Source organism: Microtus ochrogaster, unplaced genomic scaffold (genome assembly GCF_000317375.1).
Source record: "Microtus ochrogaster isolate Prairie Vole_2 unplaced genomic scaffold, MicOch1.0 UNK81, whole genome shotgun sequence".
Classification (NCBI taxonomy): Eukaryota; Metazoa; Chordata; class Mammalia; order Rodentia; family Cricetidae; genus Microtus; species Microtus ochrogaster.
Genome location: NW_004949179.1, coordinates 1,203,710 through 1,219,233, shown reverse-complemented (window position 1 = coordinate 1,219,233; position 15,524 = coordinate 1,203,710). Strand labels below are relative to the sequence as shown.

General features: G+C 57.8%; 2 protein-coding genes across 2 annotated transcripts; both read left to right on the top strand.

Moving 5' to 3' along the window:
- The first annotated feature begins 1,371 nt into the window (after window positions 1–1,371).
- On the top strand, window positions 1,372–9,344 carry Pik3r2 (phosphoinositide-3-kinase regulatory subunit 2). The gene is made up of 14 exons (XM_026777754.1): window positions 1,372–1,430; window positions 2,727–3,418; window positions 5,417–5,680; window positions 5,768–5,899; window positions 5,991–6,189; window positions 6,417–6,502; window positions 6,585–6,693; window positions 6,768–6,866; window positions 6,943–7,249; window positions 7,518–7,660; window positions 7,786–7,962; window positions 8,152–8,223; window positions 8,332–8,502; window positions 8,660–9,344. The coding sequence occupies exons 2-14, from the start codon at window positions 3,097–3,099 to the stop codon at window positions 8,862–8,864; spliced, it is 2,286 nt and encodes a 761-aa protein (XP_026633555.1). The 5' UTR covers window positions 1,372–1,430; window positions 2,727–3,096; the 3' UTR covers window positions 8,865–9,344.
- Window positions 9,345–11,199: 1,855 nt separating this feature from the next.
- On the top strand, window positions 11,200–15,191 carry Ifi30 (IFI30, lysosomal thiol reductase). The gene is made up of 7 exons (XM_005370587.2): window positions 11,200–11,371; window positions 12,592–12,774; window positions 12,871–12,945; window positions 13,032–13,124; window positions 13,740–13,892; window positions 14,654–14,707; window positions 14,916–15,191. The coding sequence occupies exons 1-7, from the start codon at window positions 11,240–11,242 to the stop codon at window positions 14,979–14,981; spliced, it is 756 nt and encodes a 251-aa protein (XP_005370644.1). The 5' UTR covers window positions 11,200–11,239; the 3' UTR covers window positions 14,982–15,191.
- Window positions 15,192–15,524: the final 333 nt, after the last annotated feature.

Here is a 15,524-nt window from a genome sequence, read left to right as displayed (position 1 = left end):
AAAAAAAAAAAAGTAAAGAAAAGAAAAGAAAACAAAGCTGGGCAGTGGTGGCGCACATCTTTAACCCCAGCACTCGGGAGGCAGAGGCAGGTGGATCTCTAAGTTCGAGGCCAGCCTGGTCTACAGGGCGAGTTTCAGGACAGCCAGAGCTAGAGATAAGCCCTGTTTCAGAAAACAAAACATAACAAAAAGTTAAAAAAAAAAAAACCAGCGTGGCAGCATTCGCCTCTAATTCTAGCATAGTCTACACAATGAGACTATTTCCAAAATGTGTAATTTAATTGTTCAATTAGCAAGTAAGTTCATCTGTCTATATTTTCTCTTAAGGTATATTTAATTTATATGTGCACCATTTGCGTGCAAATCCCAGTCCCAGAAACACCAGAAGAGGGCGTCGGGTCCTCCAATTACAAGCGGCTGGTATTTACTTGGGTGTAAAGAACTGAGACCGGGTACTTTGAAAGAGCAGCGAGCACCTAACCGCTGAAACCTCGCTGCAACCCCCTGCCTCTATTTTCTACCCTGGTCTTTGGGCTGAGCTAGAAAAGTACTCCCTCCGAAATAAGGCGAACAAGCTCGGATACTTCCGGTGCTCCTGCAAATAATCGCTCTTAGCCAAGCCAACTGCCAGCTCCTGTCGCTATTTCCGGAAACAACTGTGCTTCGGGCTTTGGGCCACCGCTTTCTCGCGTGTATTGGGCTGCAGACACTTCGGCTGTTTCCGGACGCCGAGGGTTGCCATGAGAACGCCTTCGCCTTTCACTCCTTCCATCGTCCGCCTAACTCGTCCGGTAGACCCGGACTGCTTCGGCAACTTCCGGAAGCCGTCGGTATCCCCCCCCCCCCCACAAGTGTCAACTCCCTAGACTTGTATTTGAGGTCGTTCGGTTCTTTCCAGATACGCTCCGCGGTGATGCAGCTTCACAACTTCGTAAAAAACAAACCCGCTGTCATAGTTCGGCTCTTCGGAACGGCTCAGGTGTCTCAGGACTGAGTCCGGCCCTCCGGCTTCGGAGGGAGCGCTCGCTGTCCCCGCCGGGCTGCTCCTGGCTGTTCTTGGACCCTCTTACTTTCGAGTGTTTTCGTATCCCCTTCGACAGCCTCCCTACTAGCCCCGCAGCCCCTCGAACACTCTCCCGACTCGGTCGCTCTCGGCCGTTTCCGGCCACCCTCGGCTGTCTCGTGGCAAACGGCAGCCGACCATTCCCGCGGGAGTATGTTCGGCTGTTTCCGGAAGCATACCCGCGTGCCTCGGTATGGGGTGGGAGGGAAGGACTGCCCTCCCGGCCCGAATGCGCTCGGCTATTTCCGCCCCGGGGGGCGGGCCCGGCGACTTGGAACCGCGGCGACGGCGGCTGACGCAGGGATCCCGCGGCTGCGGCGGCGGCGGCGGCGGCGGCGGTGGTGGTGGCGACGGCGGCCGTGACTGGGTGAGTCTATGGCTGCGGCGGGGACACGAGGAGCGTGGGGGGGCGCGTGGAACCGGGTTCCGAACTGAAAGTGGAGCGGTGTAGTCTGCTGTACGGAGACGGTGTCTCCAAGGCCGGGAGGTCCCCGCCCGCAGCGGGGCGGGGAGGGGGGGAACTTCGGGGCACGACCCGGGGTCCGGCCACTTCCGGTGTCCGGGGGGGGGGGCTTCGGGGTGCACGAGGATCTAGCCGCTCTTGTTTGTGAGGGCGCAGAGTATGCGTACACCCTGGGCCCCACCTTTTGCATTAGGGGTTCCGCGGTACACTCCCCCCCCTCCGCGTGTGCAGACGTGCACGGCGCGGGGGCGGACGGGAGGCTCCCTTAGGAGAGGCCTCTCCGACCCTCAGTTTCCCTACCTATATAGCATGCAGGCTATGCCCATGAAGCCCTGAACACCTACCCCTGGTCCCCAAGATTTGGGGATGATGCCCAGACCCTCCACTTGGCACGAAAGGTGCCTGTTGGATGGTGCTGTTCTGAAAGCCACTGTGCATCCTAGACAGGCGACTTCCACCAGCAGGCCTTTGCAGGGATTAGTTTGTCCATGGACAGCGTTGTCCCCATACGAGGACCTGTCACCCTCAGGCCCCCAGGAGAATGCACAGAGAACCGAACTGCAGGCTGGAATGGGATTCATTCTAGGACAGCTGGGGAGCATCACCACCCTGCAACCCACCATGGTGGTGTCCAGCTCCTGTCCCCATCCTACTGTGGCAGGCAGTAAGGTGCCCATGGTTCTTGATACCTCCCCTCTCTTGCATCACTAGAGGGCCCCAGACTAAGGCAAGCTGGGACACCCTTGCACCCTGTTATCCCTCCCCTGCAAGGAACTAGGGCTTCTGCTTCCTTGGACACCCACCCAGGCCTCAGCTCTGCTAGGCCTTGTTCACTGCTCTACTGGCTCAACCCCTTCTTGGGGTCCCCCAGATTTCCTCATTAGCCCCCAGGGCACCATTCCTACACTGAGTCTAAGGCCACGCTGTCAATACCTTTATCCCTGCCTTTATCTTGAGCTTGGGTACATGTTTGGTTTAACCTTAGCTACCTTCTGACCAATGGAGTCTTCCAGAGAGCTCCAAACCTGTTTCCCCATCCCTAGCGGGCCGGAGAAGCGTTCAGCTCCCAGCAACCCTGAAGGACACCTGTTAGTGTACCCTGTACATATGGCGAGACTGGTACTCGGAGTGGAGCAGGGCCAGCCCAAGGTCGCTGGGGCTTTCTGGCAGGGCTTACTCCGCCTCGTCCATGTCCTCTAGGCTGGCATCCCTGGCTGAGCATGGTAGCAGCCTGTGGCCTGGGTTTCCTCATCTGGTGTCAGACATACCCTGAAGAGCTAGCAAGCTTGGGCACCCACGGCTCAGCTCATGACAGCGTGATCTGCCTGCTCCAGACTGGCCATCTCATGAGGGACACAAGCTGAGTGATCTGAGAAAACACCAGAGACAGCCTTGCGCAGGTGACTAAATGGTGGACTCTGTGACAAGTGGCGAGGCATGAGCGGCCCAGAGGCCGCCTGTGACTTCTGAAGTAGAGGTCTGTGAGCCTACCACACCGGCTGCCCCAGCCCATGGGGCCTCCAGAGCCTCCGGGAGCCACGTGACTGTCCAGACCCCACCAGGCCCAGCTATGGCGGGCGCTGAGGGCTTCCAGTACAGGGCTGTGTACCCATTCCGCCGGGAGCGGCCTGAGGACCTGGAGCTATTGCCTGGAGACCTACTGGTGGTGAGCCGGGGGGCCCTGCAAGCCCTGGGCGTGGCGGATGGAGGGGAGCGCTGCCCACACAACGTGGGCTGGATGCCTGGCTTCAATGAGCGTACCCGGCAGCGAGGGGACTTCCCTGGAACGTATGTGGAGTTCCTAGGACCTGTCGCTCTGGCTCGACCAGGACCTCGCCCACGAGGCCCCCGTCCATTGCCTGCCAGGCCCTTGGATGGGCCCTCCGAGTCAGGTGAGCAGACACCTTGGAACGGGAGTCTGTCTACAGGTCTCCTCTGGTGAACTGGGGGAAGCCGTGCGGTTATTGGCGGAGAACCTCCATTAGAACACTGATGTCTGAGTTCAGCCCTGGAGACAGGTCCTGGTCAGGTTTCTTGTTCAGGAAGTGAGAATGTGTCACCCTGGTGAGCAGGTGGTGAGTTGCTGAGGGTGGGGGCCCTCGGGGCAATGTGCACACCTAGTGCAAAGGCCCTGTGGCAGGTTCAGGGAGCGAAGAAGGGGCCGTGAGAAGGGCGGGCGGGCGTTTTGAAGGAGCAGTGTCCTCCATAGGCTCCTCTAACCCTGCTTTTGCTCAGACTCAAAAGCAGCCATACTCCCAGAGAAGTCCATTTGGGGCGTGGAACAGTGGCAGACAAGGACCCCACAAGCCTGTTGAAGACACTCAGGCAGCCAGACATGGTTGCACATGCCAGGAATCCTAGCATTGGGGAGACTGAGGCAGAAGGATCACAGCGTTCTGGGGCTACTTTTGGAGAACTTGTGTCCAGTGCAGATAGTGTTTGGCTGGAGCCCTCACTCGGGGTGGATCTGCAGCGCAGCTGAGTCCTGGGAGGTTGGCTCGGGCCATGCAGCATCTGGTGTCCCCAGAGCCCAGGCCTGGCCCTGAGAGCCGCAGGGCCCCAGCCCATCTGGGCTCGCAGCCAGAGCCTGTGGCTGCCCCAGTAACAGCCGCCTCCCTCCCCAGCTGGCCAAGGTCCAGCCACCTCACATGCCCCACCTCACCCTCAAACCTTCAGGGCTGAGGTTGGCTCTCTGCAGCCTCAGTTTCCCTCCCAGCAAAGACCCTGAAGAACCACCTGGAAATGGTCAGCCAGCTCCCACAGCGTTCCTCTGCATCTCCCGGAGGGTAAGGCCTTTACCCACGGGGCCTCCCTGTTTGGCATTGGGGTCTAGAGCTGCCGCTCCCCTCCTCCCCTGCACCGCAGGCGGAGTGCTGCCCACCTCCTCTCCAGCCTCCTGCCTGCTGCTTTGGGGAGTTTGTTCTTTTTTTCATTTTCCATAGAGCTGGGCCAGGTCCTCTCAGAAAGGCCCCGCAGGCCCTGGCTTGCCTCTGCTGCGTGCCAGAGCGTCCCTGCCGAGAGCCAGAGCCAACTGAGATGGTAGGGGCAGGTAGAGCCTTGCTGAGGCAGGACACCTGTACACAAAAGGCCCCGCAGGGAACCAGGCTACTGGGAGGGGGCTGGGCTGGGAGGCCCAGCTTGGTTGGGGTGGGAGAAGGTAGGAAGCCCGGTGTGGGGTGCCTGCCGTTCCATCACTGGGGAGACCCAGGCAAGAGAATTGCTGTGGGTTTGAGGCCCATGTGGGCTACGTAGTAGGACCCTCCTTCAAAGCAGGAGAAAGAGTCAGACTACTGGCCATGCCCCCACATCCAGCACTCCAGGAGCCAGAGCTGGGCGTATCTCTGTGGGTCTCAAAAATAAAACCTAAAACAAAAAAGTTACTACCGTTTAGCTATTTCAAAGTTTAAACCCAGAGAGGATTAGCCCTGCGCTCAGGGTTACACAGTGGGTCACAGCAGAGTTTCAGTGGCTGTCACAACCCACCATGAAACCGCATGGGTCCAACCATAGAAGCTTTTAGAGACCAGGCATTTAAAGTGGCAGAAAAGGCTGGTCTGGCTTCTCTTTTCCAGCCTAGTACAGAAACTGGCTCTACCACAACCTTCTTGGTTTTGGAGAAAGGTTCTGTGCAGCCCAGACTAGCTAGGAACAGGCTATCCCGCCTTCGCCGCCTGAGTGCTGGTGTCTACTCCCACGCCTTGCTCTCGTCTTTTTTTTGGGGGGGGGAGCACCATTCCTGGTCTTGTAATTCCTTGTGGTAACTTGAGAAGTCATTTCCCACTAATGGAGCCCTCCTTGTAGCCCCAGGTTCCCAAGCCTCCACCTGCAGCCACCCACACTGAGGCCAACAGGCATAGCGGGCATGGGCTCATGTCCTGTTCCCCTTCCAGGTGTTGCACTGGCAGACCTGGCAGAGCAGTTCTCTCCACCTGAGCCTGCTCCACCCATTCTGGTCAAGCTGATAGAGGCCGTTGAGCAAGCAGGTGAGGTCCAGGCCGACTGTGGCCCCAGCATTCCCATCCAGGGCCATCCCAGTCTCTGCACGGGATGGGGTGGTGACCAGTGGGGCGATGGCCTGGGTCTCATGGGTCCCCTTCCCTCAGGGTTGGACAGTGAGTGCTACAGTAGACCAGAGCTGCCTGCACCTCGGACAGGTGAGAACTTGTGCTTGCTTTCCTCTGCTGACGGGAAGGGCGGGTGTATGCCCAGGCTGGACCGTGACACCTTGTCCTTGCCTGCAGACTGGTCCTTGAGTGACGTGGAGCAGTGGAACCGCACCACCTTGTGTGATGCCGTGAAGGGCTTCCTGCTGGCGTTGCCTACAGCTGTCGTGACTCCTGAGGCTGCGGCAGAGGCGCACCGGGCACTGCAGGGTACAACCCAGGAGGGATGTGGGGACCAGTAGTGGGTAGGTGGGTAGTCACTGGCCTGGCTGACCATCCCTGGCCGGCTCTCTGCCTGCAGAGGCTGCAGGGCCCGTGGGGCCGGTGCTGGAACCCCCAACACTACCGCTGCACCAGGCACTCACGCTGCGGTTCCTGCTGCAGCACCTGGGCCGTGTGGCCCGCAGAGCTCCCGCACAGGCCGCAGCCATCCACTCTCTCGCTAGCGCCTTTGGGCCACTGTTACTGCGTACACCTCCACCAGGGAGTGACATTGATGGGTGAGTGGGCTTGGTGGGAGTGGTCAGAGCTGTGGGTGTGACACCAGCTGGGTGGGTGGGGCCAAGAAGAACCCCTTTGTGGGGACAGTCGGCTGCAGCACCTGGGAGCTAGAGTGAGGGGTACTGCGAGCGACTTCCCTCTGCATCTGCCATCCCAAGATTGTGCACACATGGGAGCGTGTGGCACAGCTGTAACTCTAGGCCTTGATGCCCCACTTGTCCCCTAGGAGTGAACTTGGGCCTGACTTCCCAGGGCTGCTGTTGGGGAGGCTGCTGCAGGAACACGTGGACGAGCAGGATGCTGCCCCCCCAGGTGACAGTGCTCTCACCCCCACCTCTGTTGCCGATTCCATGTGTACTTGGTGTGTAATGCATGCATGTTTCCCTGTCCCCAGCACTGCCACCCAAGCCCTCTAAGGCCAAGCCGGCCCCCACAGCCCTGGCCAATGGAGGAAACCCACCGTCGCTTCAGGATGCAGAGTGGTACTGGGGAGACATCTCCAGGTAGTTTTTCTGCAGTGGTGGAAGAGGGGGGTGGACAGTATGGGTCAGTGGCTCCATGCCCATGTTCCCCTCAGGGAAGAGGTGAATGAGAGGCTCCGGGACACACCTGATGGCACCTTCTTGGTCCGGGATGCATCCAGCAAGATCCAAGGAGAGTACACGCTCACCCTCAGGTGGGGCCGGTGCCCAGGCAGTGGGGGCCCAGGGGTTTGGGGCCTCCTATGATGCTGACAATACCCCCGCATGCAGGAAAGGCGGGAACAACAAGCTGATCAAAGTCTTCCACCGGGATGGTCACTACGGCTTCTCGGAGCCCCTCACCTTCTGCTCCGTGGTAGAGCTCATCTCTCACTACCGCCATGAGTCGCTGGCCCAGTATAACGCCAAGCTGGACACGCGCCTGCTCTACCCTGTGTCCAAGTACCAGCAGGACCAGGTGGTGAAGGAGGACAGCGTGGAGGCCGTGGGCGCGCAGCTCAAAGTCTACCACCAGCAGTACCAGGACAAGAGTCGCGAGTACGACCAGCTGTACGAGGAATACACACGAACTTCCCAGGTACCTGGCTCTGCACACGGGACCAGGGCGCTCCGTTGCTGCCCCATGCTGGATGCCATTCCGTCCCAGTGCTGCTCAGAGTTATCAGAAAAGGACATGAAGGATGGGTTTGGAGAAGAGTGTGGAGGCTGAGTAGGAAGGAGTGGACTAGGTGGCCAGCACTAGGATACTGTTCTCGCTGTGGAAGAGACGGAGCAAAATCATTCTCCACTACTACTGAGGGCCTTCCAGGGAGTTCTGGGATTACTGAGGCCAACCCTATCCGCAGGAGCTTCAGATGAAGCGCACAGCCATAGAGGCCTTCAATGAGACCATCAAGATCTTCGAAGAACAGGGCCAGACGCAGGAAAAGTGCAGCAAGGAGTATTTGGAGCGCTTCCGGCGAGAGGGCAATGAGAAGGAGATGCAGAGGTGCGTGGGTCTGCCCACTCCGGGGACACGGTGCAGGGGGAGAGGAGGGTCGATGAAGGAGGTTGGTGATGTGTGGAAATGGGCTTTGGAGGAAGTGTAGGAGTTTGCCACGCCCCTCCCCTCAGGATCTTGCTGAACTCAGAGCGACTCAAGTCTCGCATTGCGGAGATCCATGAGAGTCGCACGAAGCTGGAACAGGACCTGCGAGCGCAGGCCTCGGACAACCGAGAGATCGACAAGCGCATGAACAGCCTCAAACCCGATCTCATGCAGCTACGCAAGATCCGGGACCAGTACCTTGTGTGAGTGGCACCGCGCTCCCACTCCTGCAAGCGCTGCCCTGTGCCCACCATTTCTGTCCCCTCCCCTCCTGTGCTGGGGAAGCCACGGGTTCCTGACGCCCCCTACGGCAGCCAGAGGTACTGCAGTGAGAATCCACAAGCTCACCTCAGTTTCCCTTCACACACGCTCACCTACCTCTTCCCTTTCAGGTGGCTCACCCAGAAAGGTGCCCGACAGAGGAAGATCAACGAGTGGCTGGGAATCAAGAACGAGACTGAGGAGTGAGTGATGCCCCGTAAGGGGCAAGGAGGACTTCATCAAGGGGAGGGCATGCGTGCTGGGCAGTGGTGGGTGAGTGACCAGGGCCCCTTCCGTGCTTCACCCCACAGCCAGTATTCACTGATGGAGGATGAGGATACCCTCCCCCACCACGAGGAGCGCACGTGGTACGTGGGCAAGATCAACCGCACACAGGCAGAGGAGATGCTGAGTGGCAAAAGGGACGGGACCTTCCTCATCCGGGAGAGTAGCCAGCGCGGCTGTTACGCATGCTCCGTGGTGTGAGTGTCTGGCTGGGGTCCGGGTGGGGTGTTCCCTGAGAGTGCATTGAGCACCAGTGTGCTCCGGGCCCTGCCTACCCAGCCAGGAGGGGGTGGAGGCAGATGGGGCTGGAGAGCCAGCATAACCTCCCCTCTAAGCTGCTGTCTGGGCCCGCAGGGTGGACGGCGATACCAAGCACTGCGTCATCTACCGCACAGCCACAGGCTTCGGCTTTGCGGAACCCTACAACCTGTATGCATCCCTGAAGGAGCTGGTGCTGCACTACCAGCACGCGTCACTTGTGCAGCACAACGACGCACTCACCGTCACCCTTGCGCACCCGGTGCGCGCGCCCGGGCCTGGCCCGCCCACGGCCCGCTGAGAAACCCCCACTCTACTCGCCTGCCCTGTCTTCGCCCTGACCCTCTCAGCCACACTGCCGTGTTTACAGAGGCTGCGGGGCCTCCACCTGGGTGCCCCGAGATTTTCAAGCCATATCCCCGGGGCCAGGGCAGGAAGGAACTGCGCTGGGCTGTTTCCAGGAATTTAGCCTGGACACTCGGGGCCGGGCGGGACCCGCCCCGCAGACCCCAACTTCCCCTCTAAAGGTCGAAGTGAAACCAGCGGCAGGGGATTACCCCACAGCTGCAAAGTTCCCCTTCCAGAAGGCAGAATTAGAACTGAACTGCCCGGCCCTGCCCAGGCCCCCTGCGCTGTTCTCCAACTGTGCAGTCTCCTCCTCTTTGAGACAAGGACCCTGGGGGTCACTGCCCTTGGACCCCATACCTGCCCAGGGCTGACGGGGAACGGGTTTTGTACGGTACGTTTATTGATACGAATATGAAACATTGTACCTGTCGGCTGAGTGTGTTTGGAGACTGGAATTCTCGACTCCTGTCGTGAGCCACAGACTGTGGCCTGCCTGGGCTCACGCTGTTCGCACCGACCATTCTGATTCCCAGACACTAAACTCAGTGCGCCCTTTTCTCCATCCCAACCCTCAACACCAGAGAGGTCAGGGCCTCGTCCAGGGTCACACAGCACAGCATCTCAAAACCCCTGATTCAGGCCGCAGGCCTCACCCAGAGCTCTGACAGTGCTCAAGCAAGCAGAAGCTGGCTGTGCCGTGCCAGTCACACCCACGCAATCCACGACTTCCTTGTCGGGAAGAGAGGTGTCAACCTTTTGGGCCATCCGCAAGGGTGTCTCATGTCCCTCGTCTCCCTGAGTGATGAGGTGAGGCCATGCTCTGGACCTCTGTACGCCTGTTGAACAAGTCCCTAGGGCCTGCCTGTCATTAGCAAAAATAGAACCCTAATAGCCCTGCCTGGGGCAGAACGCATTGAGACTAAGCCCAGGAGTACTTTGCTGAGTGCTCCCACCCCCACCCCCCACCGCACAACCTGCCCCAGACTGTCCAGGAGCATCTTTGGGCTCAGCTAGGACAAATGAATGGGCAGAACCTGTCTCTGACCCAGTCCTCTGTGGGTTCCTTTATCTCATAATTCCAGATATTGTCCAGACAACATCTTGGGCAGTTTAAGGAGAACTCCACCTTGTGAGGCCAGATCCAGGGAAGCTGAGGCAGGAGACTCACAAGTTTACATTAATAGGAAACAAATGTTACTGTGGTAGGGGCGTGGCTCAGGGGTGGAGCCCCTGCCTAGAATCCCCAGTGAGGGGCTGGGGGCGTGGCTCAGGGGTGGAGCCCCTGCCTAGGATCCCCAGTGAGGGGCTGGGCGCACGTTTGGGATGGAGTCTATGCCCGAACAATGTGAGGTTCTGGAAGGCCCAGTCTTGGTTAGAGCAGGTCCCCTCAGCATGGAGCAGTTCAGCTGTGGAACTCAGGTCGCCTCAGCAGCCTGCTGCCTCCTGCACAGAAAACTACGGTCTCCCCAGAACTGGAGCAGACCCTGTCCTGAGTCCTCGGCCTCAGCCTGGAGCTTCAGTTACTACCTGGCCTGGAATATTTCCTGCTGCTGTGTTCTGTGGCCTGTCACTGCTCCAGAGTCCCCCGTGTCCAGTTTTCATCTTGACTTGGTGCAGAGGTTCCAGTCCCAACCTAAGTTACCTCAGCCCTTCCTGGGGGCTCTGCCATAAGCCATGTGTCTGTCACTCATGAACCATTTTACAGAATGGGAACTGCAGCTGATGGAAAGAGGCGGCATCCAGGCGCATCCGCACCTCCCTCCCCGTGAGGCACTCCAGTGCCAGGGGGCTTTGCCCACACAGTTGCTGGAAGAAAGTACCCCACTTGTGTCCCCCACCCCAAGCCGGAGCCCGGGACCTTAGAGATGGGAAGTTGCCCTGCCTGAGCTGGCTTCTGTGCTGAGGTCTAGCCGGAGTCAGCGGAGGTAGGAGAATGTGCTGGGGCTGATTTGCGCCGGCCTGGGGTGGTGGGGGCAGGAATTAGTGATGAGGGTGTCACTCCCCCCACCTCCGCACAACTAGATGGTGGGAAGCAAGGACTTTGCCTCCTGTCTCAGCCGGTCAGTGTCTGGAGACTCCCCCTTCCGTCCCTGCTCCAAAGCCTCATGTGACGTGACAGTACCTTCTGGCCGCGGGGGGAGGGAACGCTGGACAGGGCCGAGTGGCCTCGTGATTTGGGGCGCAACTCTGGGCTGGGGTGGAGCCTGCAGGAAAGGAGGCCCTGGGGTAAAAGGAGCCTGGGGGTGTGGTCGCAGGGGCGGGGCCTCTGCTTGCTTAAAGTCTCCCGCCTCCAAGGCCCAGCCAGCAGTCCTCTCTGCCTTTTCGTCCATGGCCATGCCTCGGTCTCTGCTCCTGCCATTGCTGCCCCTTCTGCTGCTGCTGCTGCTTCCGCTTGAGATCCCCAGAGCAGCCAGGGCATCTCCGCGGCAAGGGTCCTCTGAAGTTGCGGCCACCTGTAAGGTAGGGACCGCGACGCGCAGGAGGGGACAGGGTCAGGCGTCCACGCAGGCGACTTCTCGGCACTCCGTGAACTCATTCGGGGAACTCCAAGGTCGCGCCCAGGGACATCCCCCCAACCTCTCATCTGGGGATTGGCCGTGTCCAAGTCGTTTTGCTTCCACATCGCAGGTCTCACGCAGGTCTCACGCAGCTATCACCTTCTCTCCTCTTCCAAGCACTTATCAACCACGTATAGTATACATCTGAGCCAAGAGCTGAGGAGTAGGCGGGCGTGGGGGGTGGCTTCTGCTCCAGACCTGTTGAACCACTGGTCCGTCCTCCACCCTCACGCAATTCTTGTCGCTTACTGTGTGCGTTCCAACCGAGGAAGGGAGGGCTGGCGTGCTTCTACACGGAACAAACACATGCCCCTCACGCCCAGTGCCTTGCTCAGAGTCGGACTCGCCTCCTGCCCTCCCCGGGAACAGGAAGTCTGCTCGCATTAACTCCCTCCTGTGTCTAGTCGGGCGGACAGGGTGAAGTGTCCCTGGGTCATAGGAGAGGAAGAATGAATAGAGTCTGCGTGGGTGAAAAGCTCTGGTGCGCAAAGTTACAGAGAAAGAGAGAGAGAGAGAGAGAGAGAGAGAGAGAGAGAGAGAGGAGAGAGAGAGAGAGAGAGAGGAGAGAGAGCGTCGCTTTGGCTTCAGAGTGTATGCCACCAAACAGTACTGAGAGCAAAAACTACAAATATGCATGTGTTATTTTTCCTTTACTTTCTTTTTCTTATGTTGTTCTGATTTGTTTTTATTTTTGCTTTTTGGAGGGCCAGTGTAGCCTGACCATCCTGGAACACATTATGTAGACCAGGCTGGTCTAGAACGCCTGCCTCTGCCTCCCTAGTGCTGTGACTGAAGGTATGCAACACCATGCGCAGCTACAAATATGCAAGTCTTAGCGCTTACCGAATGTAGTCAGGATGGTGCATTTACTGAGCGCCTACTGTTTGAGAGTTTGCGAGTTTGCCAGTTTCCGTTTTGCAGATAAGCTGTGATTGCGGAATGCCATGTAGACTCCAGCAAGACTCAGAAGGTCCGGGGCGTGGCCCAGCTGTAGACCGCACGCCTTGCATGCATAAAACAGCCCTGGGTCTGGTCCCCAGTGTCACAGGCTGAACAAATCATAAGCGTCTCAGGCGAGGGGGCCCCAGGGCGGCACCTCACTGGATGCCTCTCTCCTTCCAGGCCCAAGATCTGTGCTTGCTCGGGCCACGCCCATTGCCCCCTGCACCGCCTGTCAATGTCAGCCTCTATTATGAGTCCCTGTGCGGAGCTTGTCGGTACTTCCTGGTCCGAGATCTGTTCCCGACCTGGTTGATGGTTATGGAAATCATCAACATCACCCTGGTGCCCTACGGGAACGCGCAGGTGCATGGGAAGCGGGGAAACAAAGGCGAGAGGGGGGGGGGGATGGAGACGACGCCTGAGCACCTGAGCTCACCAAGATCGGTCGGTGCCTTGCAGGAAAGAAATGTCAGCGGCACGTGGGAATTCACGTGCCAGCACGGGGAGCTGGAGTGCAGGCTGAACAAGGTGGAGGTGAGCTGCAGCCCATGCGGCGGGGAACGGGTGTGTGTTTGGGGAAGTGGCCACATTGCACGGACCACCCTTGCCCACCTCTCCAGGCCTGCCTGCTGGATAAACTGGAAAAGGAGGCTGCGTTGCTAACCATCGTCTGTGTGGAGGAGATGGAGGACATGGAGAAGAAACTTGAGCCGGTGAGCTGTAGGGGGAGAGGCAAGCAGCAAGAGGGGAGAAAGAGAGCAGCGGGGGCTGCTGGGGGCTGTAGGGGGTTGGGGCGGGAGGCAGCGAGTCACAGGGCCTCCACCTGGTCCGGGGAGCTTCCAGCTCTGAAAGGAAAAACCTTAGGTCTGTGAACAGAATCTTCACTGTGAACAGAACCTGGGACCTTCACTGTGCAGAAGCAGTGATCATAACAGGAGATAAGCCAGGCGCTCCAACATCCCAGGGCATTGTAGGAAAAATAACCCCCAAAAGGGTGATTCAGGACCAATGGCCCCCAGACATTCTAGCCTCCTGGAGCCTGGAACCCTGCTCACTTGTATACTGGGAAGGAGTAGAAAGGGTGTCCCAACAGAAGGAACAGCATGTGCAAAGACTCCGAGGTAATGGGACACCAGAGGGCAGAAGCTGCGGAGCAGGTGTCCTGGGGGCGGGAACAGCACCGGGGCCTCAGTCTCAGGAACCCCACCCATGCCTGCCGAAGCTGGAGCAACCGTCTCTGAGCAGTGAGGAAGCAACTTGTTTGGGGCCACTCGTGACTGTTGGCAAGATAACAGGGGTAACTGAGCAAAGCCTACTCCCCCCAACAGTGCCTGCAGGTGTATGCTCCAGAGGTGTCAGCAGACAGCATCATGGAGTGTGCCACCGGGGAGCGCGGCACTCAGCTCATGCACGCCAACGCCCAGCTCACCGAGGCCCTGCAGCCGCCCCATGAGTATGTGCCCTGGGTCCTGGTCAATGAGGTAAGAGCCTCTGCTGCGCAGACAGTAGTGTCCTGTGGGACTGAGGCTCTGGGATCCCTGGGGCTTCCGCTCTTCCAGAGGAACTGAATGCAGTTCCCGCCATCATCATCACTCACACATACAGACATCCTCATTGAAAATAAGTGAGGTTTTTGTTGTTGTTGTTTTTCCGAGACAGGGTTTCTCTGTAGCTCTGGCTGTCCTGGAACTCACTCTGTAGACCAGGCTGGTCTCGAACTCACAGAGATCCGCCTGCCTCTGCCTCCTGAGTGCTGGGATTAAAGGCGTGCGCTGCCGCCCAGCTCAAGTGAGATGTTTTTTAAAAAACCAAGATGGAGTGTGACTGGAAGACACTTCATGAGGGGCTAGAGAAACGGTTCAGTGGTTAACAGCACTGGCTGCTCTTGCAGAGGATCCTGGTTTTATTCCCAGCAACCACATTTGTAACTCCAGTTCCAGTGGATCTAACGCCCTCTTAAGGCCTATGGCCTCCATGGGTATAGCACAAGCATGACATACAGACACGCTGGCAAAACACCGGGGCACATGAAATAGATGAATAAATCTGAAAAAAAAAACCATATTGAGCTCTGGCCTCTGCTCACAGAAGAGTTTTTATGCCTGATACCAGCTACCTTGCCTCGTTAAGCACAACTGAGCTTGTCCTGGAACTATCAGTGATCCTCCTGCCTCAGCACTCTAATGCTGCATTCCCAGGCTCATGTATCCCTGTGCTTACCCATGTCTTCTGGGGCTTGCAGAAACCTTTGAAGGACCCCAGTCAGCTCCTGAGCTCTGTCTGTCAGTTGTACCAGGTGAGCATGTCACAAATCAGTGGGGTTCAACTGGGGGAACAGAGTCTCTCCAGAGAGGGTGTGGAGTTTCCCTGGAGGGGGTGGAGTCTCCCCATGGGGGAGTCTCCCCAGAGAGGGGGTGGAGTCTCTCTAGAGAGGGGATGGAGTTACCCTGGAGGCGGGTGGAGTCTCCCCAAACCTGACTCCTAGCCTTTCATTCTCCTTCTAGGGAGCAGAGAAGCCCGATGTCTGCTCCTCCATGGCTGACCCCCCCAGGAAGGTTTGCTACAAATGAAGGTCATTGTGGAAAGAAAAACAAGAGCCCAGCTGCACAGCCTTCTCAGATCCTCAGCCCTCAGAGATACCACTCACTCACCCATGAGAAAACTTAGACATGTCCCACACCAAACAGCCTCGAACCTCTCCACGTATTCAAGAATCTTGCCTTGTTTCCAAATGGTGCTAAATTTAAATTCAATGAATAAATAATTTAGATTGATTCATTTGTCCTGGAGTTCTAATTTGTTTTTTGTTTGCTTGTTTGTTTTTTGAGACAGGGTGAAGAGTCCAAAAATAAAAATATAGAAATGTAGATTCCAGAAATAAGAATGTAGAAATAAAGAAATAAGGTTGTGAGCCTAGGAGAACGAGTGCAGGCTGTCAGCAGCTTTCTCAGCAGCTTAAGGATTAACTATTAGCAGTGGGCTACTTCGCTTTACAGCCCATAGCTCTGTCTGCAAGGCTGAAGCAGCCCTCTGCAAACTGAGGGTCAGCTTTTAGATACCCTGTCCCTCCCACCAGCAATTGATGTGAGCTGAGTTAATCTTTTTTTTTTTTT

Bases quoted from the DNA above. Each gene is read 5' to 3' on its own strand.
- Pik3r2 (XM_026777754.1), top strand. From the start codon at position 3,097: ATGGCGGGCGCTGAGGGCTTCCAGTACAGGGCTGTGTACCCATTCCGC. The intron at 7,250-7,517 runs GTACCTGGCTCT...CCCTATCCGCAG, and splicing joins AATACACACGAACTTCCCAG to GAGCTTCAGATGAAGCGCAC. The intron at 7,661-7,785 runs GTGCGTGGGTCT...CCCTCCCCTCAG, and splicing joins AATGAGAAGGAGATGCAGAG to GATCTTGCTGAACTCAGAGC.
- Ifi30 (XM_005370587.2), top strand. From the start codon at position 11,240: ATGGCCATGCCTCGGTCTCTGCTCCTGCCATTGCTGCCCCTTCTGCTG. The intron at 12,775-12,870 runs GTGCATGGGAAG...GGTGCCTTGCAG, and splicing joins TGCCCTACGGGAACGCGCAG to GAAAGAAATGTCAGCGGCAC. The intron at 14,708-14,915 runs GTGAGCATGTCA...TTCTCCTTCTAG, and splicing joins CTGTCTGTCAGTTGTACCAG to GGAGCAGAGAAGCCCGATGT.